The 24,575-nt window shown below is 57.2% G+C and overlaps 2 protein-coding genes across 7 annotated transcripts; both read right to left on the bottom strand.

Annotated features, from left to right (window-relative positions):
• Positions 1 to 825: 825 nt before the first annotated feature.
• On the bottom strand, positions 826 to 1,791 carry MRGPRD (MAS related GPR family member D). The gene has a single exon (XM_046644093.1). It carries the CDS (start codon positions 1,789 to 1,791, stop codon positions 826 to 828), a length of 966 nt encoding a protein of 321 aa, XP_046500049.1.
• Positions 1,792 to 15,774: 13,983 nt separating this feature from the next.
• Positions 15,775 to 24,229, bottom strand: MRGPRF (MAS related GPR family member F). 6 transcript variants are annotated; one of them, XM_046644760.1, is made up of 5 exons: positions 24,039 to 24,229; positions 22,725 to 22,949; positions 20,863 to 21,176; positions 20,647 to 20,748; positions 15,775 to 17,645 (listed from the first exon to the last, which is right to left on the bottom strand). In XM_046644760.1, the coding sequence occupies exons 4-5, from the start codon at positions 20,692 to 20,694 to the stop codon at positions 16,662 to 16,664; spliced, it is 1,032 nt and encodes a 343-aa protein (XP_046500716.1). In that variant the 5' UTR covers positions 20,695 to 20,748; positions 20,863 to 21,176; positions 22,725 to 22,949; positions 24,039 to 24,229; the 3' UTR covers positions 15,775 to 16,661. The 6 variants fall into 6 exon arrangements, with proteins under 6 accessions (XP_046500716.1, XP_046500719.1, XP_046500715.1 ...); XM_046644763.1 differs by having other exon boundaries at positions 22,725 to 22,830; XM_046644759.1 differs by lacking the exon at positions 20,863 to 21,176.
• Positions 24,230 to 24,575: the final 346 nt, after the last annotated feature.

Genomic DNA, 24,575 nt, shown 5'->3' with positions numbered 1-24,575 from the left:
CTTTCCCTCCCTTGCCCAGTGCAAGTGAGGGGCCCTGTGCTGGCCACTTACCCCTGAGAAGGGAGGCTGGCCTCATTGCCAACCATCTGCTTCAGACGGGCCCCTCGGTCACTGCCCAGGTTAGAGAAAGGCCATGGAGTGTGAAGTTTGTGGTCAAAAGATAAGGGTTGAATCACGGCCCATCAATTCATTAGCTGTGTGATGCTGGACAAAAACACTGGCCTCTCTGAGCCCCACTGCTATCAAGCACTATGTGGGTATCAGTGATTCTTATGAGCCAAAGGAGCACTTAGGAAGTGTTCATGGGTTGCAAGGCCAGTCTTGGTACTGAGTTCTCCATCAGACGCCTGGAGTGACTGATAGAGCCTCCTGCCCCACGGGCCTCCCTGGGACAACGATGGGGGTCTGAGCTGAGACGGGAAAGCAGGTGACCCACGAAACGGAGGGCGCTCAGGGGGCATCTTCTCTTTCTAGCGCTGTAAGGCCCCCGAAGGGCAAGCCTGCTTGGCGGGTCCCTGGCCCAGACCCATATGAGCATCTTGGTTCCCAGGACTCTCTACCTCCGACTGCAGCACAAATCCACACGCTGGAAGATTCGCTGCCACGGGGTGACATTTGATAGATTATTAATAAGGTTTCCCTTCCTTTCTGGGGATCTGGCCTTGCCCCAGCTGGCTGGAAGTCTCTCTTGTTCTGGGGGACAGTGGGAGTTGCCTCAGAAGGTGCCAAGAGAAAGAACAAGGTATCCTTCAGCTTCCGACACACGGAATAGGATGACTCCGCGAGATGCCAGCTTGGGGGCGGGGCCTCGGCCTCGAAAGGAGGTCAGACCCCCAGCTCATTGGTGCCGGTGGAGGGCGTCTCCCTTTCCTCCAGCTCGGGCTCCTCCTGCAGCGCCGTGCGGAGCACCGCCCCCAGGGGCTCCCGCAGACCCCGGCGGCTCCCCCTGCGGCCCACCACGAAGTAGATGACGGGATTGGCGCTGCTGCTCACTGACGTGGAAAGGAGGGAGATGTGCCGATACAGGAGCACCACTTGACCCTTCAGGTGCCCCCAGGAGAGGAGGATCGGGTTGAAGGCAAAGGGCACGGCGCAGAGGAGGAACACCAGGACGGAGACCAGGATGACCACATAGAGCCGCATGGGCCGGCGCCGGCGCTGCGGGGGGCTCCTCTGCACCCGCACGAAGAGGGTCACGCTGGACAGTGTCATCACGGGTATGAAGATCCCCAAAATGAGGCAGCGGGAGGTGGAGTCCACCATCAAGCATTGCTTTTCGTCGGGGTGCCCGGACTTGATGCAGAAGAAAGACGACACCGTGTTCATCAGGAGGGACAGCCCCCAGAGCAGGGTGCACACCGTGGTCGACAGGTGCCGGGGCCGGTGACACCTGTACCAGATGGGGAAGAGGACGGAGAGGCAGCGCTGCGTGCTGATGGCCGTGAGCAGGCTCAGGCTGCAGGTGTAGGCGAAGTACTCCACTCTTTGCATCACCTCGTAGGCCTTCCACCACCTGGCGGCCAGCGAGGCGACTTCTAGGCTGACGGTGAAGGTCGCGCAGAGGAGGAAGAGGAGGTCGGCCACTGCCAGGTGGAGGACGTAGACGCAGAAGGGCGCCCTCTGCACGCAGAAGCTCAGCAGCCAGACCACCATGCTGTTGCCCACTATGCCGCAGGCGCAGACGACCAGGATCAGGGCGCCCAGCACCAAGTGGGCCCTGCCCAGCGCATCTGCCCCCGGGGGGTTTGGGGTCGAGGCTGGAGTCTGGCTGCTGTTCAGAGTCTGGTCCATCCTATGGAAGGAAGATGGGTCAACGTAAGAGTCGGTGTTGCTTGGACCCTGGGGACTTCCAGGTGTCCCTGAGCCCGAATTTCCTGCTTCAGAGCCAGCATCTTTTTTGCAACAGACCGTGACCAGGAGGCCTGACCCTTTCTGCACACCCTGTGGCTCTCACCCCGTCTGAATCTGCCACCAGGTCCATTATGTACACGAAGTTGTCACAGATGCCCTTTGTCGTGTTAAGAGGTTCTCTTCTATTTCGAGGTAGGTTTTTTTTTTTTTTTTGCTGAGGAAGATTCACCCTGAGCTAACATCTGTGCCAGTCTTGCTCTATTTTGTACGTGGGTGGCCCCCACAGCATGGCTGCCACTGGGTGGTGTTAGTCCACGCCCAGGAGCCAAACTCAGACTATCGAAGCAGAGAGCACTGAACTTAACCACTGGGCCACAGGGCCAGCCCCATGAGTTTATTTTTTCAATCGCAAAGAGGTATTGACTTTTACTAAAGGCTTTTTCTACATCTATTGATAGTATCCTTTTTTTTTCTCCTATAATCTCCAAACCCTGTGATTTAATTTTTTAAGCTGGACCTCAGGTGCAAAGAGTAAATTTAACGATACCCCTCACTTTATGGCACACCACAATCGTCAGGCCATTTAAAATCAAACAAAATTGTTTATTTAAATTTCCCTCTGCATCTCCGTCCCAGCTTCTTTTTCCCTCCCCACCCTTGCCTCTGTTCTAACTAGTTCAACCTACGTCCTTGGACATCTATCTTTCAAAACAGGTGGTTGCCCATAAGTGTTTTTAATTTACACAAATGTTGTCATTTAGAGTTCTTGCTGTTTTTGTTTTTTTTTTTTCACTCAACCGTATGTTTTCAGGACATTGACAGGCGGCTGTGTGGAAAAGGAGCCGGTCGTGGTTTCAAATGTTATCATGTGCACCAGCCCCGTTTTACTTCTCCATTCCTTTATTCCCACAAAAACATTGTGTCCCATGTCCTCACGCCTGTCCCCGTTGGGCTTGGCTCGGGATTTTTCTGGGATGTGTTCCAGAAGTGGGATCGCTGGGTTGTAGGACACGTGCGTGCTCGGCTTCACTAAATACTGTCTGGTTACTTTCCTAAATGGCTGCCGGGGCTTCATGTCCACCAGCAGGACGGGACGTGTCCTGTTTTCCTCATTCCTTCCCCAACACTTGATACCATGCACTTTTCTAACTTTTGCCTGATAACCATAAAGGGCTATTTTGTTGATGTTTGAGCTTGCCTTTCTCTGACTCCAGTGAGCTTGGGCGTCCGTTCCCGTATCTGTCAGCCGTCGGGGGTTCCCCATCTTCGTGCTGCCTGCTCCTGGCTGTTGCCCACTTGTCACTTGGGGGTTTCTTTCTTTTCCTTCTTGATTTGCAGGAGCTATTTGCATCCTTGCTGGGTTTAGACGCTCCAGGCATCGTTCTCTGAGAAATCTCTTCAAGGTGGTGACTTCATCTGTTGTGAACTTGGCTGGACAGACACGCTCAATGTTGGTATAATTTTTCACCCTGAAATGTGTTGCCTGTTGGATCTTAAGTCAGTCTGTGTCCCCTGGTGAAAAAGATACCCCTTATATTTCCTCTGTGACTTTTACAGTTTTTCCCTTTCACAGTTTGCTCTTGAATCCAGCTGGCATCTATTTTTATGTGGGATTAAAGAAAGGCTACGACTTGAATTTTCCTCCATGTTATGAGCCAGTTTTCTCAGCCCTATCCGCTAGACAGTCTGCCCTTTCTCTGTCCGCTTACCAAGTTCCCGTTCACACTCGGGACTGTTTTTGAACTCTCCTTGCCGTACCCCCGGTTTGTCTGTTCCTACACACTGTCGCTTTTTAAATATACCCGGCTTTGTGTGAGCTCTGGGAACTCTTCAGCTCACGGCTACTCCGTGGTGCTTCTCTGCTTGGTTTCATCCCACGCAGAACTGAGTTCTCAGGCAAAGACTCAAGGGGAGCCCTCTGCAGACCGGAGTCCTTCCTCCGACTGGCTCAGTCCTTTCTTTCTGGCACTCCATCTCTCAAATTCTAGCCACTTAGTCTCCCTAAAGTGTGACTTCTGGGTCTTCCGCTCAGGTAGACCGCCACTCTCTGCCTGGCTTTCCCCACTTCCTGTGCCATTCTCCACAAAGTACCCCCAGGTGGTGAGGCGGGGTGAACATAGGGGTCCCCTATGCATTTCCCTTCTCTCAGCATGCACCGTCCTGGGGTACCTCTTGTCCTATATCCAAAAATAGTTCTTTCTTATGTTTTCTCCCATTTTCCGGTGGTTTACAACGGGAGGGCTGGCCCAGGACTGGTAGCTCCATCATGGCGACAGACGGAAATGCCTCTTCCTGTTGATTGTCAACGGTGTAGAGGACACTGTTGGTTTTTGTAGTTTTTATTAATCAGGCAAATATCCTGATTTATTTTATCATATCTATCCGTTTGTCGAATATTTTTATTTTCTCTGCAATTGTCCTCATTCCTCTAATTTCTTTTTCATGCCTTATTTCATAGCCCAGAACTTCTAGTACTCTCTGAACCATGCTCGGAATCAGACACACTCATCTTCTTCCTAATCTTAAAGAGAATGCGTCTAAAGCTTCTCCCTTAGGTATGACGTTTATACGTTTTTGGTATTTTTTTTCATCAAGGCAAGAAAGTTCCCTTTCTAGTTTTATGAGAGTTTTTATCATAAATGAATGATGAAATTTATCACATTTTTTTTCTGCAGCTACTTAATCATTTTCTTTTTTTTCCCCTTTATTTATGTGGTGAATACATAAGATAGGTTTATCCTCATATTTCTAGGATAAACCATTTGTAGTTTGCTCTGTTTTTGTTTTTTTTTTTTCTGGGTGCTCTGATTTTCTTTAGAAAATTTTCACCCATATTCATAAGTGAAATTGGCCCATAATTTTCCACTCTGGTTCGATTCATTTTTTTATTTCAAAGCTGTAAGTTCCTACTGGCTTCACAAAATGACTTGGAGAGATTGCTTTTTTTTCTCCGCCCTCTGGGACAATTTGTATCATGTGAAGATTATCTTTCTTTGAGGGTTTGGCAGAAGGTAAAACCATCTGGTCTGGTAATTTTTATGTGAGTGTTAGCGGATATGCATGGCTGTGAAAAAAAACCTACAACTCCGATTTATTTAACGTTTCAAGTCTATTTAGATTTTAAATCTCTTCTTGAGTTAGAATAGGCAATATTATTTTTCTAGAAAATTGTTCATGCTTTCTGGTTTCACCTTTATCATTATAGCACTCCACACGGTGTTCTCATAATTTTTAAAACCTCAGTTCTATCTGCCATTTTTAATTTGTGCCCTTGCTCCTTTTTTTTTTAAATCAGTTTGCCAAAGGTTTGTTCTTTGAGAACTGTTTTTTTTGGGGGGGGGTTTTAAAAAATCATCTCTGTTGTTTCTTTGCTTCCTATTTCCTTAATTCGTGCTTTAATTTCTTCCACTTTCTTTGGATTTTCCTCTCATTCTTTTTTCAGCTTCTTGCGGTGAATGCTTAGGTAATTAATTGTCAAAGCTTCTTCTTTTTCTAACAGGTGTTTAGGGCTATTTCTTAGAGGCTTCATGAGCTTTGGTCCTCAGTGTCTTCATTGTTATTCATGTTTAAATATTTAAAAATTCACAACCATTTAAAATATTTTAAATTTAAAGTTTGTTTCTCTAAATTATTTAGAAGCGCATTTTACAACACAAGCATCGGCAATCTTTTTTGTTATTGATTTCTGGTATTATTGTCTTGTGGTCAGGTAACGTGGTCAATTTTTCCATTTTTGTTGAAACTCACCCTGTAGGGTAGTCGATGGCCAATTTTTGTTTTCTTTACATACTCATTTGATTAAGCTTTTAAAATCGCATCACTTATATGATCTGTATCCTGGCTAATTCTTTATCTGCTACAAATATTAACCCATTACGATTGTAGTTTTGTCATTTTCTCTTTTCTTCCCCTATTTGGAAACTTTGTGAAGTGTATACAAACCCCAGATTATTCCATTATCCTGGTCAATTGTTGCTTTTATGTAGTGGCCCTCTTCCTTCATCATCCCTTTTTTAGCCTTTAAGGCTATTTGATCTGATGTCAGTCAAGTTTTTATTAACATTTCCTAGTTCCCCCATTAATCCCCAGCGATGGGTTGTCTCCTGCAGGGATAATGTAGTGGGGGCCCCCCCAAGGTCACAAGGTCATAGAAGTTGTGCTACCCAGACTTTTGCATTGACCTCTGTTGGGCTTTCAAAGGATTTCACAGGTGCGGGACCAGATTTTTGATGGATTTTGTGGTTTGGAGATTTGGCATCACGTGAGTCTCTGTGAATTCAGATTCTACACCCGAATGGTGCAAATCTGGGGCTGTTACTCAACGTGGTGCCCGACCCCACTCATGCACCCCTCCCGCCCCGAGTCTCAGGCATTCTGGGCAGGACATTGCTTTCTTTAAGCAGCGGGGGCCTCCCGTTCTGGCCTCTTGCAGCCTCCTCTGTTCCAGCCCCCTCCTCCAGGGCCACCTCCTAGCCCCTCAGCCCCTCCTCGGCCCCCTCCGCCCCGCCTAACCTCGGGCCTGGAGCCTGCACCCCATCTGATGGACCCTGGGCCGTCAGCATCTGCTCTAGGTGAAAATTCATTTGTGGTGCCTGGAGAGTTCTCTTCCCATCTTTCATCCTTCAGCCCTGTGCTCTAATTGGGTGGGGCGGGAGCAGAAGTGCATTTTTTTTCTCCCACATTTCCCTCCATCCACAGAGGGAGCGTGGCGCCATGTCACTATAGTCAGGCGCCCTGTCCGCTATAGTCAGAAGTCCCTCCTTTAGGTGGAACACAAGTTTAAATAATATTTATCAAACTTACACTATGTGCCAGATATGTAGTGGTACATATAGAGAACACACACACATATAAAATAGCGTGTATACCTATATATGCAGACACACATATGCGTACACAGAGCACACACAGCACAGACACATGCGTGTCCATATAGTACGTATACTTATATAATAGCATGTATGCATATACAGGCTCGAAGACATATATACATACACAGAGCACACATTATGTATAAACCATGCACACATACATGTGCACACATAGCACGTGTGCACACACACACAACACGCACATAAGATGTGTATATGTGAACACGTGCACACACAGAGCACATGTACACCAATGATCACGACACACAGAGCCCATCCTCACAGAACTCACAGTCCAGGGCAGGAAACACACAGTTAGACACGATTGCCCCCTACTGCTTTGGGGGGTAGTAATTACTAAGAGGCGGGATTCGGGGGGCGGGGCTGGAGGTACTGAGTTCAGAGGGCAACTGGGAGATGCCAGGTGAAGGGGCCTCCAGGACTGATTGGGGCTCCCCCCGTGGGCTCGGACTGCGCTCCCCCAGCTCCTTCCCAGCCACCGGGCCCCCTCCCCCACTGCTGTCCCCCATCACTCCCCCTCCGTCTCTGTCCACTGCAGGGCCCTGAGAACTGGAGTCCCTTCGGCCACCACACTGAGTGAGGAGGGTTTGGGCACCACCCCAGGAGGGGAGGATGCGGGCCTGCACCTGCTGAGCGGGGGGGGGGGGGGGGACACGCACACTGCTGTCCCACAGTCCTGGTGATGCTGGGCCCCCCAGGCCAATGCCCCCCCACCTCCCCGCACACATCCGGCCCAGCCTCTCCCTGCCTGCTCTGGGTCGGGAGTCCAGGGGCCTGGACAGGGGCCCTCAGAGCACCTGGACGTCTACCTAACAGCCATCAGGTATCCACCCCGGAAACACTGACTGAGGGCAGACCGGGTTGGTTCCGCTCCAGGTCCCAGGGGGCGGATGGGGACAAGAAGACGGACACTTGCTGCCTTCCTGGAAATGATGTTCTGAGGGAGGATGCTCCATAAGCAAGAAGGATGCAGCTTCGGATGTGATAACTTACAGAGACGATGACAGCTGTTCCATAGAAGCTTTTCTAGAAAACTCTCACAGAGTTCTATATAACAGAGCAGGACAAAGGGATACAGCACCAAGCGGTGGGAGGGGCTGGTATGATAGGTGGGGTGGTCCCAGAAGAGCCCTCCAAGGGGGCGGCACTCAGCAGCAGAGACCCCCACATGTGCCAAGGAGCCAGCTGGGGAGTCAGGACTGCGGGTGACCTTTGGAAGGAGTTGGCTGTAAGGGGTGGCTGGGGAAGGCAGGGACATGAGATGTGGAGGCAGCGGTTTCATCTGTGTCTTAGGAAGGAGATTCCTGCGTGCTCACGCGCGGGTGGGAGCGATTCAGCAGAGAGGGAAGAACGGATGACGCAGGAGGGAGGCCCCAGCTGCAGGAGGTGAGAGGCGAGGGGACGGGCACGGCCGAGGGGTTGGCCCCGCTGGGAGTTGGGGCACCACCCAGCAGAGAAGGGGAGACTCCGGCCGTGGGCGCGGGATCCAAGGTGGGAAGGTGACTCTACTCTGTTTTAGGCATCCTCTTTTTCAGCGAAAATAGAAGGGAGGTCAAATATGGGGATTGAGGAAAGAAAAGAGGGATTTGGGGAGTTGGAAGAGAGAGGGGTCCTCATCCTGGCGGCCCTGAGCTGAACTGTCGTCCACAGGCTCCTCTTTTGAAGCCCTAACCCCCATGCGACTGTATTTGGAGATGGGGCCTACAAGGAGGTAATTAAGGTAAATGAGGTCATAAGGGTGGGGCCCCGCTCCAATAGGATTAGTGTCCTTTCAGGAACAGACCCCAGAGGGCGCTTGCTCTCCCCCGCCATGTGAGGACACAGTGAGAAGGCGCCGTCTGCAAGTCTGCAAGCCAAGAAGAAGGCTTCACCAGGAACCCAATCAGCCAGCACCTTGGTCTCAAGACTTCCAGCCTCCAGAAATAGGAGAAAATAAGTGTCTGCTGTTTAAGCTGCCCTGAATCAGATGCTGGCACACAGTGGGTGCTCAATAGGCGTGGAGGGGCCCCTAGAAGAAGTGCTACGCTGGGTACTCCCCAGATGCCACGGTCCTCCTTCCCTCTGCTCGGTCTTCCCACGCTAGTTCAGTTGGCTGTCAGCTGGACCACAAGCCCCACAGGCCAGCCTGCATCTGCCTCCGTCCCGTGCTGGAGTCACGCCCTCCTGGTCCTCCTGGTCCCGCGCACAGTGCCTGCCTCTAGGGGATGCTCAGTCCTGACTTGTTGATGGCTGACGGTTTAAAATACTGACTCTGTTGAGTTAGGGCTAGTGTTCCTGTCTCCCAAGCCTTGTTTGAATTTTTGTCTCTTCCACTAAAGACTTCTGGAAATGCATTATTTCCCACTACTGTCAGGAAACCAGTCTTACTTTAAAAGACGCGAGTGGTGAAGGAGCAAGAAAGCCTTGCCTGCCCCCACCTTGGGGATCACCATTAGCATCACCCTTAACGCTGTGTTTATATCCTTGCAGGTTGTTTTCCGTGCACTTACCTGTAAATCTGTTTTTCCTTCAATGAAAATATATCACCCGGTTGTTTCATAAGCTGCCTTTTTAAAAACTAATTGTATGTCTTCTCCTTAATTGTGCTCCCTCACCACCTGCGTGACTCACCTTTGTCCCGGCTCTGCCATCACCACTGATGGGGACTCTCCACGTGGCAGACACCCGCCTGGTGATATGAACTCGTCGCTTTACACGGTGGTGAGGTCGGCTTCGTTAGCCCCGTTTTATTTAGAAGACACAGCCTGGGAGAAGTTCAGGCTCCCCGTCCTCCAGCCGCACCTGGTGGGGCTGCACAGCATCGCTTGTCACATGGTGCTCTCCTGCCTCCACCCAGACAGGAAAAACGTGAGGCCTCTCACCTGCTCTGCGACACGGCGCTCCGTCCTTTGGAGAAGGGTGGCCGGTCCCCTCCTGGCTCTGGTCCTTGGAGGCCTTGCAGCTCCTCTTGGCCCAGGCCGCTGAGCGGCTCCCGCCCCAGTCCCTGCTCACAGGGCCGTTCTGAGCTGTCTTCCGCTGCCCCCTACACTGGCCTCAGAGGAGCCCTGTTCCCGGGACCCCTGGAGAACCTTCACCCAGCTCCTTCTGAGAAGTGGGAAGGGGAGCTTGAGGTATAAATGCTGGATGGCACCGCCCCACCCACGGGGAGGCCTGCAGAAGAGCTGGCTGGGGCTAATGGGCCTGGCCAGGCGGGGCCTCCCCGGCTCCCCGCCCAGAAGAGGGCTGGGCTGCAGGGCAATGGAGATTGGGGCTGGGGTGCAAGGAGGGTGGAGGGCCCTCCGTCTCCTATGCTATCCTGGCGATACCTGCCTTCCTGAAGGCCTTCTGGGACAGCCGAGGAGACCTCAGAGCACCAGCAGACCCCATCGCAGGCAGTTAGGGAAGGACGCTGGAGGGAAGCGGGCTCTTGGGGCCTGGGAGAGGCCATTACGTCTGCCTGTAACTTCCCGCGTGGAGAGATGCTCTTGCTAATGGACTAGCCCAGTGCAGATTATCGGACTGAGGGCCTCAGCTCGCTGCTGGCTGTTGGCCAGAAGCTGCCCTTGCTCTTGCCATATGGGCTCTCCAGGATGGCAGCTCATGACATGGCAGCTTGCTTCCTTAAAGCCAGCAAGAGGGAGAGTCTGCTAAAAGACAGAAGTCACAATCTCATGTAGCCTTAATCATAATCTTTGCTCCATTCGGAGGGTTGCAAGCAAGTTATCTGGTCCAGCCCACACTCACAGGGAGATTCTGAATACCAGGAGGCGGATTGTTGGGGGCCCTCTTGGATTCTGGCTACCAGGCTGATTGGCTGACCAAGAACTTCCCAGTGCTGGTCCTTCCTGCTTCCTGTCCAGTACAGAATGGCTAGGGGACCAACACCATTGTGTGTTGTTTCTGTGTTCTGTTCTGCGTGTCTTCAGAGCTGTCATCATTTTGATGCGGGCTCGGCGAGCCGAGGAGTCGAAAGAAAGATTTCTTGGGCTCTGAAGGTCTGGCAGTAGTGCTCTTTTATTCAGAGAATAGCATGGAGTAGCATGGGGACAGGACCCATGGGCAGTAAAGTGCTGCTGCATGGAGACAGGACTCATGGGGAGTGAAGAGCTGCCACATGGGGACAGGACCCATGGGCGGTGAAGAGCTGCGGGCTTGGGGACAGGACCCATGGATGCTGAAGAGCTGCAATGGGTTGAGGGCCGGGGTAAATTTATAAGGCACAGGTAGGTATGTGAGTTATTTCTTTACAAGACAAAGGAAGATCATGTAAAAAATGTCATTAAAATGCTGTCAGTGTAGGTGGGGTCTGGTTATCAGGTGGTCCTATGACTTTGGATGAGAATCAGATCGGATCCGGTCAGGACGTCCTATGCTTCCTGGAGGATGATATAGATCAGTATGTAGGGCAGGACACCTTGGGCTTTTCTCCCTGGGGCAGCCTTGATCCTCATCAATTTGGCCAAAGGGTACCAGTCCCAGAGGAAGTACCCCTGGATGTGGTGGAGAGAGATGCAAATAGCCCGCAGCTCCTGGGCTGGTGCAGGACGGGACGCAGTCCCTGGCCTTGACTTTGGATGGCTCTCTCCTGGGGTGAAGGGGAGCACATGTGCCGCTGTGAACGATACAGCCACTGGTGTTAGGTGGGAGCACTTGAACATCACATGTGGGACCCAGCGCCTGTGTGGGTGGTGGAATGTCCGGGGAGGGACCACGCCTACATTCGCCACTCTGCCTGCCGGCATCTCCTTTTCCTGCCAGCGCACCTGGTTTTACCTTGAACTCCCCTCTTCCCAGCTCTCAGCCTGTTGGGTTTGGTGAGACAGGGCGGGGGCCTCCTCCATCCCCGGTCCCCACCTCCCCACCCAGGGGAGGGCGTGTCACGGGCGCCTGGCCAGAGAGCAGGATCCTCGGTCCTTCGGTTACAATTATCTGGAAGAGAGTGTCTCTCTGCTGGGATTGCTGAATCCGTCAAATGTAAACTCGGAGCCATTGGTTACCTGCCACTGAGTTTATTGACTGAGAACAAATGCAACGCAGACAAAGCAGAAATGAGAAGCAGGAAGAGAAGAGAAGTAACTTGGAGAACATGATTCGAGGCCCTGGATCCAACTATGTCTGAAATGAAAATCACTTCTGGAACGTCCCTGGTATGCAAGGAAATTCCCTTGGACACACAGATACCCCCACGCTCACCCCCCAAGCTGGACTGATCTCGGGTTTCTGTTACTTGTCACCAAGGTCCTGGCTGACACCGTATACAAATGTGCCTATGAAATGAATCTGTAATCTACAGGCCGAGCTTCCTAAAGCAGAGAAGAACAGTTGCCTCTGGCTGCCCGTGGTGGGGGGTTAGGGGCTGGATGCCCTGGGGCACTAGGAAACTTCAGCTGGGAGTGATGAAAATGTTCTTTTTCGGGGGATGGAAACGCTCTATATATTGATTTGGTGATGACACGGGCATACATACGTGGGTCAAAGGTCACTGAACTACACGTTCAATGGGGGTATTTTATCGTATGTAAATTAGACCGCAATTAGATCAATTACCAAGATTTTTAAAAAAGTCAGCCTGGGTAGGTAAGCCTCCTCTTGAACTGCCAGGAAACTTCTCGCTGGCATTCTGAGTCACCGAAGCAGAGTTTTCCACGAGTTTTAATTCTGCGAACTGTGCCGTGTTGTTTTCTCCAAGCCTCTACGGGCTTCTTTCCAGCCCCCCCTGGCTTAAAATATAATAATTTTGCACTTGTATTCTCGGTCGTCCTGATTCGGGAAGATCTCTGTAACATGCTGCCTGGCTTCCCGGCCCGTCACCAACATGACGAAGGGCACATGTCCTTCGTCCTGGGCTTCTCCCCGTGTACCGAGAGGCTGGACCGTAAATGAAACCATCTCTCCGTCCCGCCTTCTAGATGAACCCCTTGGATCCTGGGAGGGTTCTGAACCAAGCTGTGCAGATGCAAAAAAGATCTTGGCAAAATTCTGGCATAAAATAGCAAACCCCAGTTATCTTAAAACCACAGCTGGCAGGAGATTCGGGAAAGCTGGGCCCGTGCCAGAGAGACATTCCGTCTCCTCTCACTAAGATGGAGGATGAAGATGGGGAGAGGCGCCAGCTCTGGCTGTGTGCTGTGCTCTCTGTAGAGCTCAAGTCCCTTTCCCACCCCATCCCCATGTCAGATGCCGACGCCTGAAACCGGGCCGTCCTGTCCTTTGGTCTCCATCCACTGTGAAATCCAGCGAAGCCCGGCTGGGGTGTCCTGTGGCCGTGATGGGCGTGTCTTCTCTACTCCATGCATCTCCCTGAACCCCAACACCCAGTGCTTTGCTGGTGGGAAACACAAAGGTGGGAGGCCCGAGCTTCCAGGGGAACAGGACCGCCACTGTGCTGGAGCCTGTGGGTGGTGACTGGGGGCTCTCACCAGCGCTGTCCACCCAGCGGGACTGACCTTGGACGAGGAGCTCCATCCGTGCTCCGGCAGCAGGCGCTCTCAGGCTGTGCCGCGGAGCCCTGCTGTGAAGACTCAACGAGATCTGGACATGGAGCTCTTTGCCCAGGGTCCACTGTACACAGTCGGTGCTCAATAATGGCAGTCACTGCCCCAACCACTGGCGCTTGGGATAGGCTGTTCCCGTGAATGTCCCTCCTTCACTGGCCACCCTCTCCCTTCCTGCCACCTAGTCCCTGATGCCTAACTGTAGTACAAGAGAAAACTGAGGCACAGCGGGACCAAAGACCCATGGCTAGTAGGTGGTGGCCCCCACCCCCTGTCCCGTCACCCCTCACCCCACCCTGTACATCCTGTGGTGGCAGTAAGTCCTGGGCAGGGAGACAGCACTCCTTCTAGCTCCCTAGAACCTCCTTAGGAGGAACGGCCATACCCGCTCCCTGAATCTTAATTCTGCTCTTCTCTTGACCAGCAGCTGTCAGGGGACACGGCCAGACCCCTGGCTCCAGACAGTGTCAGGGTGACAATCTGGGCTGCTCGGATGTCCTGCGCTTCCTGCCTTTACCAGACAGACCCCCAGAAAGAAGGAGGCTTGGGTGGGGCGCTGGGGGCCCAGCTGTGCCTCCTGGGGGGTTGGGGCAGGGGATAGCAGAGGCTTGCCGCCCCGCCCTGGCCCTCTTTAATAATTAAATACCAGGGAGGGAAGAGAAGGTGCTGGAGGGCCAGCTGCTTCTGCTCCTGCCATCCTCTGTGCTATCTCCCTCCATTAGCTCAGAGATGAGGTGGTCCAGCGCGCGGACAGGAGGTGCGGGAATCCTCCCGGGGCTGTGGGATGGGGCCGGGAAAGGAAGGCTGCTCCCTAGCAAAACCGTAGTGATAGTGCAGGAGAAGGGTTGAGAGGCTGGGAGAAACCCGAACCTAGCGCTCACCCCCCACTCTCCCAGGCCCCGCGCCCGCTAAGGGCAGATACATGTTCATCTATGGGCCAAGCATCTTCCCTGACCTCCAGGCCCTGGCGGTGGGGGAGGGCTGCCCGTCTGCCCACCGGGCCTGGGTCTGAGCCGCGGCAGCTGGACCCTGGCGGGGGGGGCCCTTCAAGCTCCTGGGAGGCAGCTCCCCACAAGGGGCTCAGGGCTGGAGGCCTGGGGTGGGGGCTCCTGAGGAAGGGATGAACTCCCAGGACTGCGATTCACCGGGCCGTGAGGAGCCAGGCCCCCAGACGGCCGCCTTGGCCACCTTCAGGCCTGGGAGGCATTTCTGCCTGTGTGGAGGCTGTGTTCTTCCTGGTAGAAACTTCGAGGTGGATGGGTCCTGACCCCGCTCCCTCACATGTGTCCTCAGGACTCCACCTGGCTTCTCAGAGTCCCCAGAAGTGTCAGATGGGTGGCCTCCAACTCTGCTCCTCTGAGGTTCTCTGACTGGTGTGGGGAGGGCAGGCAAGGATGGGGAGGGGGCAGCCCCCGTGCTGGGAGGGGGGCGGGCAGGACCCCGACCTCCATCACCTGAAGCTCCTGGAACCTCCGCCTCCGGACCACACGGGGTCCCCTCTCTGCAGAGCCGTGGCCTTGCTGGGAGGAGTGGCTGGGACTGTTAGAAAGGAGACCTCTGGTGCAGTGGCCGCGGGGGTGGCCAGGAGGGACGAGTCGGGCTGTCTGGGGGCCAGTCACCAAGGAAATGCCCTTGGGGGGTCCGTCCACCAGAGGCTGGCGCTGCAGCCCCTGCTCTGGGGCCCCCAGAGTGAGACAGTGTGGGCCCAGGGTCTGCAGCAGAATGCCGGCCCTGGCGGTGCTGTGCCCTCGATGGGCAGTTCCCGCCATCAGCCATGCCTCCTGGCCGGAGCTCGGAGAGCCGCCCTCCGCCCCTCTCCCGGCTCTGTGCAGGGGAGGGCCCTGCTCCTGACCTGGGCCCCCAGCCTCTGCCCTGCTTTCTTCTCGGGCCCAGGCAGTGAGCAAGTCCCAGGCTGGACAGCAGGAGCCCAAGGTGGGCCTTTCCAGGGGCTGACTGATGGGAGCGGGGGTGCAGTCAGGCAGCCTCCAGCCCGGCCCTGCTGGAGGCCGTCTCTCTCCAGGCGGGCTCCAGCCAACTGTGGGAAGCAGGGAGGTGCCGGGCGCAGGGAGGCCAGCCCTGCCTCCCGAGAGGTCAGGTGAGAGGGGAGCAGTAAGAGATGATGCAGCTGCCCGCCCCGGGGGGCTCTGTGTGGACACACTGCGCACCTACGTGCAGGGACCATGTTAGCGGCACAGGCCTGGCATGCAGTGAGGTGGGGGGTGGGGGCGGGAACCCAGGTTCCCAGGGGAGCAGGGGCTGCAGTGGGTGAGCAAGGGTGGCACTGGCGTGAGCCGGCACAGAACAATGTGGCTGACCAAAGCTCCCTCTGCCCGAGGAGTGGACACTGTACCAGGAGAGGGAGCACCCCGAGGTGTAGACAGACAGCTGGCACAGGGGGCACCCCGAGGTGTAGACAGACAGCAGGAGAGGGGCGCAGGAGCTGGGTGCTGAGCAGGGTGACGGGGTGCAGCAGGAAGGGCTCCCTCGGAGTCTCCGATTGCCCCAGGGCGTCCTCACGGTGGGAACAGACCCCGGACAGGACAGAGGGCAGAGGCTTCTTCAGTGCAAGATATAAAACGTTTATTGATACACATTTATGGTCTCTCATCAAACTTGCTCCGGCTACGCGGGGCCGCGGGGCTTGCAGGTGGGCTGGGGGGCCAGGGAGAGCCAGTGCCCACTTTCGGGTGGGGGTTGGAGCCCGGAGCCCTGAGGACCGGGTGGACAGCAGCTCGGACACACCGTGCACTCTGGAGGCTGCTGGAGCTGGCGGGCATGGAGTCCGAAAAGAGAGTGACCCACCCCAGCTGGCCGAAGGTCCCTTCCGTCTCCAGCTGCTTGCCATGACCAAGACTGTCCCAGGAAAGTCAGCAGAGGATTCATCTGGGGGCGGGGGCGGGACATCATTGGCAGAAAGGCAGAGCCCCAGGGTGGGTTGCCAGTACCCTCTCCCAGAAAGCACCATTCCCTCGGGTCTGCTCGCTCATGTTGCCTTGAGAAGATGCAATGGGAAGAGCAAGTGCCCCAGTGGCGGGGACAAAGCTGCTGGCTGGATGGCGATGGTGCCAGCTGTGTCATTTCCAAGGAGGGCTGACCACAGGGGCAGGAGTCGGACGGGGCTGGGTGACCCCTGCTCTCTGCCTCACCAGCCTGCAGGCCACCACCTGGCCCACTGCCTGGGACAACTTCTGTATAATGGGTCACTGAAGGAGGAGTATGGCTGGGAGAGCCCAGTGGGGCCATGGGCTCTGTTTGCAGGTGGCTGCTCGGTCCCTTGGCCACCCCAGAGCCTCGCCCAGGGAGAAGGAGGCAGGAGTGTGGGAAGCAGACTTTTCTCCTTGCCCTCGGGCACCAAGGCGGCTGCCCAGCTCCTGTCCTGCGGGAAAGGGTCTCTGGAGGCCACAGGCTGCTCCTGGATCCTGCCTCCTCTCCAGGTGCTGGGCTCTCAGGAGGCGTTCCCGGAGGGACACTGCATCTCCATGGTGACCGTGTTGGGCGTGCCACCCCCGGCCTCTGCCAGCTCGGCGCCGTCTCGCAGGGCCCGCTGGAAGACCACCCTTAGAGGCTCCCACAGCCTCTGTGACTTGTCTCTCCCGGCCAGGAAGTAGACGACGGGCTTGGAGCCGCTGTTGATGCAGATGCACAGGTCGGTGACGTACTCGGGGAAGGGGGCCGGGATCTGGAAGACCCAGAAGAGGAACCAGTCGATCCCCAAGTAGATGGAGGACACGAGGAAAATGGAGACCATGGCCAGGATGACGTGGTTGAGCTTGGCGGAGCGCTGGCGCCGCCGGGCCCGGCATTCCACGTGCAGGATGAGCGCCAGGCAGGGCAGCACCATCAGCGGGCAGAACACCAGGAAAAGCAGGATGCCCAGGAAGGCGTCCATGTGCCTGCAGGCCGCCCCAGAGGCCTGGCGGCCCAGGAACACACAGAAGTAGTTGTGGATGCTGGTGACCAGGAGCGAGAGGATCCAGAGCAGGGCGCACACTACAGCCGACAGGCGCTTGGGCCGCCGGCGCCAGTACCAGGCGGGGAAGATGACCGACAGGCAGCGCTCCGAGCTGATGGCCGGCAGGAGGCTCACGCCGGCGAGAAACATGCAGAGCCCCAGGATCCTGGACACGGCGCGGACGTAGTCGGCAAACGCACCCAGGAAGCCGCCTGTGTTCAGGATGGAGAACACGGCCTTGCTAAAGAGATAGCCCACGTCGGCGCTGGCCAAGTGCAGGAAGTAGGTGGAGAAGGGGCTCCTCTTGATGGAGAAGCCGAAGAACCAGAGGACCAGCCCGTTGCCCACCAGGCCGCACAGACACAGGAGCAGGAAGATGTAGTTCATGACAGCCGGTGGGGGCAGCATGGTGATCTGCTCGATGGTCAGGAAGCCGCGGCTGTAGAGTTCTGGGGCCTCGCTCACGCCGGGACACATCTGCGCAGGTGCACAGGGAAGACCCCGGTGAGGCCAGCTGGGCCCCACCCCCAAACCCGCACCTTCATCCAGGTGTGTGCTGGGCCTGGTTACAGACCCGTGGAGCCCCTGGCTCTGGAGCAGGACAGCCCTGATTGCACACCGTGATGTCACTCTGTGCCCCAGAGAGTGGAGCTAGTGGCCTGCAGGAGTGAAAATAATCAGGCCCTAATTCGGGTGCTGGCCTGCCCACCTGTCAGAAGGGACAGTGGTCCAAAAATGACCGTGTCATGCAAGATAAAGAACAGAAGAACCTTTCCAGATGGAAAGAGACGCATGCCCAGGACACGCAGGGCTGCCATCCTAGATTTGATGATGGACCTAACCAGTGCTCTAGAGGCTGTTATTGGCACAACCAGGGAAATGTGAATATCAACTTGGTGGGGATGCTGGCATTGCGTCAACGTCACATTCTACGAACAGGAAAACGCACTGTGGCCATGTGCGGGAATGTCCTTGTTCTTAGAGGATACAGTCTCTTTGGGACAAAGGGACTTGGTGTCTGCAATTTACTTTTAAATAGTTCTGGGAAAGAAAGTCTAGCTACCAAGAGATCCATAGAGAGAAAGCACATGTGGCAAAAGGATAATATGAATGAATTGGGGAAGCAAGTATGGGGCGTGCTCTGCTATTCTCGCAGATTTTCTGTATACTTGTGATTTTTCACACTAAAACATGAAAATATTTACTAAAAAAAATAAAATCACTTGTAAGTTACAAAAAAAAAAAAGCCAAACCCAAACAAAACCCAAAAAGTGGACCCTGGCCCCAGCCGGAGCAGGACCCTGTCCCAGAGTGGGATCAAAGAGAGACCCTGGGAACCGGAGGCAGCCTCCTGCTGGGCCGGGGTGACCCGTGGGTTTCTGAATGGTGAGGGAACTGGATCTGGCCTGGGGGGTCCCTGGGGAGGGGAACACAGTTGACTTAGTGGCTATTTTTCACGCCATAGGAAGCACTTCAGTATTTGAACGACTGGCCTGGCTGTTATGGTGCGTCCTGCTGAATGTCATTCTTGCCTGCCACGTCTGGGTTGGCACCTGTATGCATGAAGGTGGGCCAGGGACAAGACTGGCGGGGGGGGGGGGGGGGGGGGCGCAAACCAGAGGCACCGGCCCTGAGCAAAGGAGGCGCTGGGGGGCCAGTCGGGCTGAGCCGTTGAGCATCGTGACCCCCTTCCCCAGAGAAGCCAGAACTGCAGATCGTAATGTGAACTACCCTGATCTTTAAATGTTCACATTTAAAAAAACACTGCGTGGGCCAAACACAACACCACACAAGCTGGATTCGGTTCTCAGGCTGTCCCTTTTGACCTTGAGTTCCAAGCAGTCAAGGCCGCCCAGAGCACTCACGTCCCTTCCCACACCCTGGCAGACAACACTAATCCATCCCAGCACTCCATCCCTCAGAGCCTGAACCGGGTCCTGGCCCTCCCCCACCAATGCGAGTATCAGTTCCCACGGCTCACGACTCTCCCAGAAGGTTCTTGAGACAGGACAATTCTGCCACCTTCCAGATGGCCCCAAGCTCGGGCAGAATGCTGGGGCCTGAAAAGCTAGGCCTGACCCCCACGCTCTTCCCCTAATCAGGGGAGGGACCTTCTGGCCTGGCTCGGGTCAAGGGGACTCTGCAAGCAGAGACCGAAGGATGTTGGCACAACTTTGGGGAGACTCTGTGACGTCAGAGCAAGCACTTTAAGCGGGTGAGACACATAGCCATCAACTTCTAACTATATTTATTGGCTTGGCATCTCTGTCTGTCTGTTGACCCCCAGCCTTTCCTGTTGGTGGCTTGACCACTCCAGGCCACAGAGTAGGCTCCTGTCAGCTGGGGAGCCAGACCCAGACACTCCTAAGACGGGAGGGAACTGGGCCGCAGGGCCTGGATCCGACAGATCAGATCGTTCGCTGCCTCTGCAGCCTGGAAAAAAGTCTGCAATCCCCTCCTCAGAGTCAGAGCGGGACGGCTGGGTGAGTCACTGGGCGTGTAGCTGCCATCACCAGCCACATACCGCCTTGTAAAATGCCTGCTCTGGAGCCTGCACCCCCGCCCTGGGTGCTGTCTTTTCTCTGGGGATTCCTGGAGACCCCCACCCCCCAGCCAGTCCCATCTCTGCCTCCTGTGGCTGCCACTCCGCAGTGGTCACCATGGGGAGCAGGAAAGGCCCACAGGCACCGTGGGGAAGTGCCGTGGACGGGGTTTCAGGGCCCTGAGCAGGAGTCCCTGCTCTGCCCCCACGTTTGGGCTCACCCCAGTGCAGTTACTATGCTGGTGTCAGCCTCAGTTTCCCCAAATGTGGAAGAGGTCGCACTAGGTAAACTCGATGGGTTCTTCCAACATGAGAGTGTTTTGCGCAGGATTCAGAAGGGAATTCCAGTTTCCAAAGGCCTCAGAGAAGTAGGTGCCCAGTGGGGGCAGGTAGGGAGGGTGGGTCAGCCTGCTGGGCCGTCAGAGTCAGCCACAGCGGCTGGTGCCTGGAGACTGCAGGTGACCCGTGACTGGCGGACTCTGGCCTTGGGCAACACTAGCGGGATGGCCCAGGGCGGGCAACACTCTGGGGAGCACGTGACATTGGGGCCACCTTGCAGCCTCCCTCTGGGGGACCTCCTGACAGGGCCTGGCCGTGGGAAGTAGCTGACCGCCCCATCTGGGCAGGGAAGAGATGGAGCGAGGCCTCCCACGGCTGGTAACAGACACCCCCAAGGTCTGCACCGGAGACTTGAGGGTGGCCAGTCCCCCGTGCTTGCTTCAGTGACGAGGACATTGGGGACCTGAGGGACCTGGGAAGCGGTGCCTGGCCACACAGCCCAGAGGGGCTCTGCTGCCCGCCCGTCAGTCCCGAGTGATAGCACGGAGCCTGGGTGACAGAGAGGGTGTCGGCGTGTGTGAGACGCTGGGCTGGGTCTGCCCCCACCCACCACACCCACGGGGCACCCAGCGCCGGGAGCTGCCCAGCAGCACCTGCCTTGTTCCTGTTGCTGGGATGGGGCTCCCAGGAGCAGTTTCCCGCCATCTCCAGGGCTGGTGAGTCCAGACTCCTCACGGCTCTGTGTGCAGCTCACCGGACCTGGCAAAGGCGGAAAGGTCGCATCAGGGCAGCAGTGTTCTCCGTCCCCTCCCAGACCCCTGTCCCCAGGTCCCTGGGGGTGTCACCTTAGAGGAAAGGCTGACAAGCAATCACCTGGCTCCCTCACAGGCGGGTGGTGTGGGAGGCACAGGGACTGTCCTGCAGAGTCCAGGGCAGAGAGCACTGCCCCCTTGGGCCGGGGCTCCTCATGCGCACCCCTGCTGATGCTGGATGCCGACTGCAGCTCACTGGGGAAGAAGCCCCTCCCCTTCCCTGATTCGCTCGGTCTGGGAGATTTCTGGAGCCACAGGGCTTCCAGAGAGAGGCATTTAATGAGCCACACACATTTCCTGGGCTCTTCCTTTGTGCTCGGCCCCAGGGTGAGACAGGGGTTCTGGGCGGTCAGTCCCACAAGGCAGGAAGCCTTCCTGGAAGAGGAGGGCTTTGGCTGGGCCTTGTGTTTGTAACATGCTAAGGTGTCTGGTCTTTCCCCTACAGGTGACTGGAAGGCAGGACAGTCGTCACCAGCATCACTGTCCCCACCAGCTGGGATCTGGGCCCTGTGCCAGCGGCCTACACCCAGCATCCTGGTTTGGGCCTCAGTACCAGCTGTGAGTCAGGTTTCATCAAGCCCCTAGGATGGGGGCACCAGGCTCAGGGAGGTGAGGCGCCCCCCCCCCCCCCCCCCCCCTCCGCCCCCAACCCAGCGGCACGGCCATAACCACGGCACACGCTGCAATTTGGGAGGTTGGTGTATCTTCAGGACTAGAGAGCTGGGGAAGAAGGAACTGCTGGAGGGGGTGAGCCAGGAGGCCGCTGGGGTTCCCCGGGCTCCAGGCTGGAGCTCGGGCAACTCAGCCAGGACTGCAGGTCGGGAGGCCAGGGAGGGGGACAGGCCAGAAGGGGTTGCCCCTGCAGGAGACGGGTCCACCCTGGTGGGGCAGAGCTTCCTGGTCTGCCTGCCCCTGGTCCCCTTGAACTGACTCCTGTCCCCCAACCTGGGCTCTGCCCGCCGCAGGCAAGCACCCATGCCTCTCACTGTGAAGGTGGGGAAACTGAGGCTGTGAGTGGAGAAGAGGTCTTGCGGGGCACAGCCAGGCTCCTGGTCCCTCCCGCGCCTGGAGGAGAGCTCAGCACCGCCGGGCTCACCTCCCTCGGAATTCCTTCCTGCCCCGCCCGCCCTCGCCACGCGCGCCCCCTCGATCCCCTCCAGCAGGGCGGGCCCAGGCAGGCGCGCCCGTCATTGGCTGGAATGGGTGGCCGTCCGCGCGGTGGCCCGCCCCCCTGCTTTAACCCTTCGGCCGCGGGCGGAGGAGGGCGCGCAGAAGACTCGGGGCCCGCTCCCTGCGCGTCCCCGGCCCATGCCTGAGCCCCTCGGCCCTGCACCTTCCCGGAGATGGCGGGCACGCGTGCGCGCCCCGCAGGCGGGTGACGGCGTGGGGGCCTCGCACCAGTGCCCCAGGGTAGCTTCCTGCGCGGCGGGAGCTCTTGTGCCCGAGAATAAGCGAGAGAGTTCATGATGCGGCTGCTGCGTGCTTGCAGAGAGCCGGGGAGGCTGCGGTCTGCACGTGTAGCCTTCCCCCGCACCCGGCCCCGCTCAATCTTGACTCTGGTTGGGTCTGTGTCCCCCTTGCCACCGACAGGCCTCATGCTTCTCCACCTCTTGGGGCTGGCTCAAGCTTTCTCTGTGGCTGCAGCCCCAGAACTACCCACCTCACCCCATCCTTCCTGGCCCTGGGTCCGCCCCACCCACACTGTTCCTGCTCTTCCCAGAGGCCCTTCCAGAGGCACACGACCGCTGGGGCTGGGCCCCAGGCTTGGCCTCCTGGGATGTCCAGCCTCTGGAGGACCTGCCCTTTCACCTATGCCAGGCTAGATGCCCACCACCCAGGTGCCCCCCAAGGGCAGCCGGCTGGGGCCTGCCCATGATGCTGGTCTGGGGCTGGGGCTGGGCCCGTGGCCGGGCGCGACCTCACCTCTGCTGATTGATTCGATGTGCGGGTGTCCCTGTGTGTCTCTGAGCCCTTGGCCTGGCCTTGTCGACAGGCAATCTGAAAAGCTGCTGCATTCGTGCAGAGAGATCTGGAAGCCAAGTGGACCCCACATGGGCCGTGGAAAGACATGTGTGTGACACGTGTATGGGGTGTGTGAGTGTGTGCACTCCTCAGGTCAGGATCTGGCCTATGACAGAGCCAGCACTCCTGTAAAGCAGACAAAAATGCCGCCAGCTCAGCTCACTCCTGACCCTCCCTTCAAAACACAAGCCTCCCAAATGCCCCCCCACACCCCCCCACCTTGCCCCTGGCCGCCTGTCTGCCTCCTGCTGCCTGGGCCTCAGGACGTTGCTCTTCTCCTGTCACCCCCACTCTACCTCGACCCAGCCCCAAACGAATTCGGGGACCTCAAGGCCATTAGGCGAGGCTGTCCTCTGTGAGGCCCATGTGGGAAATGGGAACCATCAGACTCCGATTCTCAAGCCGCTTTCCCAGCCCCTTGCCTTGCTCTGGCCTGGCCACCACCGGGGCCTGGCCTGAGAGTGCTGGCCTTGAGGTAGCCTGCAGCTGTCACTCCCCCAGGGCGCTGAGCCTGTGTTTCTCCCTCTAGGCTCCCTGAGAACCCTGCACACAGCTTGGGTCTAAGAGGTTTATCTGGTGGGGGGGGGGGGGGGCGAGACCTTCCCGAACCCCCAGGGACAATGACAGCACCTGGGGGAAGGTGGGACGCAGCAGCCCAACCTCCTGTGGCTGCCGAGGCTGGTCCCTCCGTGTCCCCCGACCCTGGGGCCGGCCCCACGGCTGCCCGAGCTCAGCGCCGATGGCGGGAGAGGAGAGCAGTGGGAACCATCTCCCCATGCTTGGGATGCTGCCCGCTGGGTGTTCCCTTCCCGCCCTTCCAGAAAGCACGCTTGGACGGCTGGAGAGGGTGGGGGAGGGACAGAGGGGCAGCCCCCACCCTCAGGAGGACAGAGCAGGAGCTGGAAGGGGAGGACTGCTTGGGGGTCAGGCACTGCCAGAATCCCAGGGTCTGCCACCCAGGAGGGGGACTTGCAAAGTCCCCCCCGTGTTCCTGGGACTCCTGGAGCCGCGGGAGGGCTGCAGGAGGTCCTCTGGCGAGTGACAGCCTTGCTCTGGGGTCCCAGGACTCCCTGCTTGGGGGGGGGGGCGTTTGATTTCTGGGGGCGGCTGCCAACCCCAGAGGCACCGGCCACATTCTCCTTCCCTACCTGGCCTTCGCCCTGCAACCCAGCGTCCCCGCGCGCCCTCCCCTGGGCTCAGGGCCCGCCGAGCTACCTGCAGCTGTCCGGATCCTCAGAGGCCTCCCCTCCGTAGAGGGCTCCTCCCGTGGCCGCCCACCTCCGGCCTCGACCCAAGGGGCAGCGCGCCAGCGGAGAGCTCTGCCCCGAGCCTCGGACAACGCGAGCTCTGAGTGGAGGAGAGCCCTCGCCTGCCGCCTGCCGCGGGAGGAGATGCCTTTGGAAGCAGAACCCGCCCCAAACCCAATTCCAGGCCCGGCGGGAGGGGGAGGGGAGGGAGGGGGAGGAGGGGCTGAGCCGGGATGAGGCTTCAGGAAGGAATGCCCCGCTCAGGAGCCCCCCCAGAGCCCCGCTGGGAGCTCATCTCTCCGCCTGGTGACGTCACGTTGGCCCGAGCACTGCGGCCCGAGTCCAGCTGTTAATCTCCCTTGCATCCTGCAGCTCCAGCGGGCTGCCCGAGGAGGGAGCGCCTGCCGGCCACTCGCCTGGTGCTTTCCGGCGGCTCCCACTGGCCAGTTCGGGGTGGGCACGCCCGGGGCTGGTGGGGAGCGGGTCCCACCTGGTGGTTGAGACA

Source organism: Equus quagga, chromosome 17 (genome assembly GCF_021613505.1).
Source record: "Equus quagga isolate Etosha38 chromosome 17, UCLA_HA_Equagga_1.0, whole genome shotgun sequence".
Classification (NCBI taxonomy): domain Eukaryota; kingdom Metazoa; phylum Chordata; class Mammalia; order Perissodactyla; family Equidae; genus Equus; species Equus quagga.
Note: the sequence above shows the minus strand (reverse complement) of the source record. Positions and strands in the feature narration are given on the sequence as shown.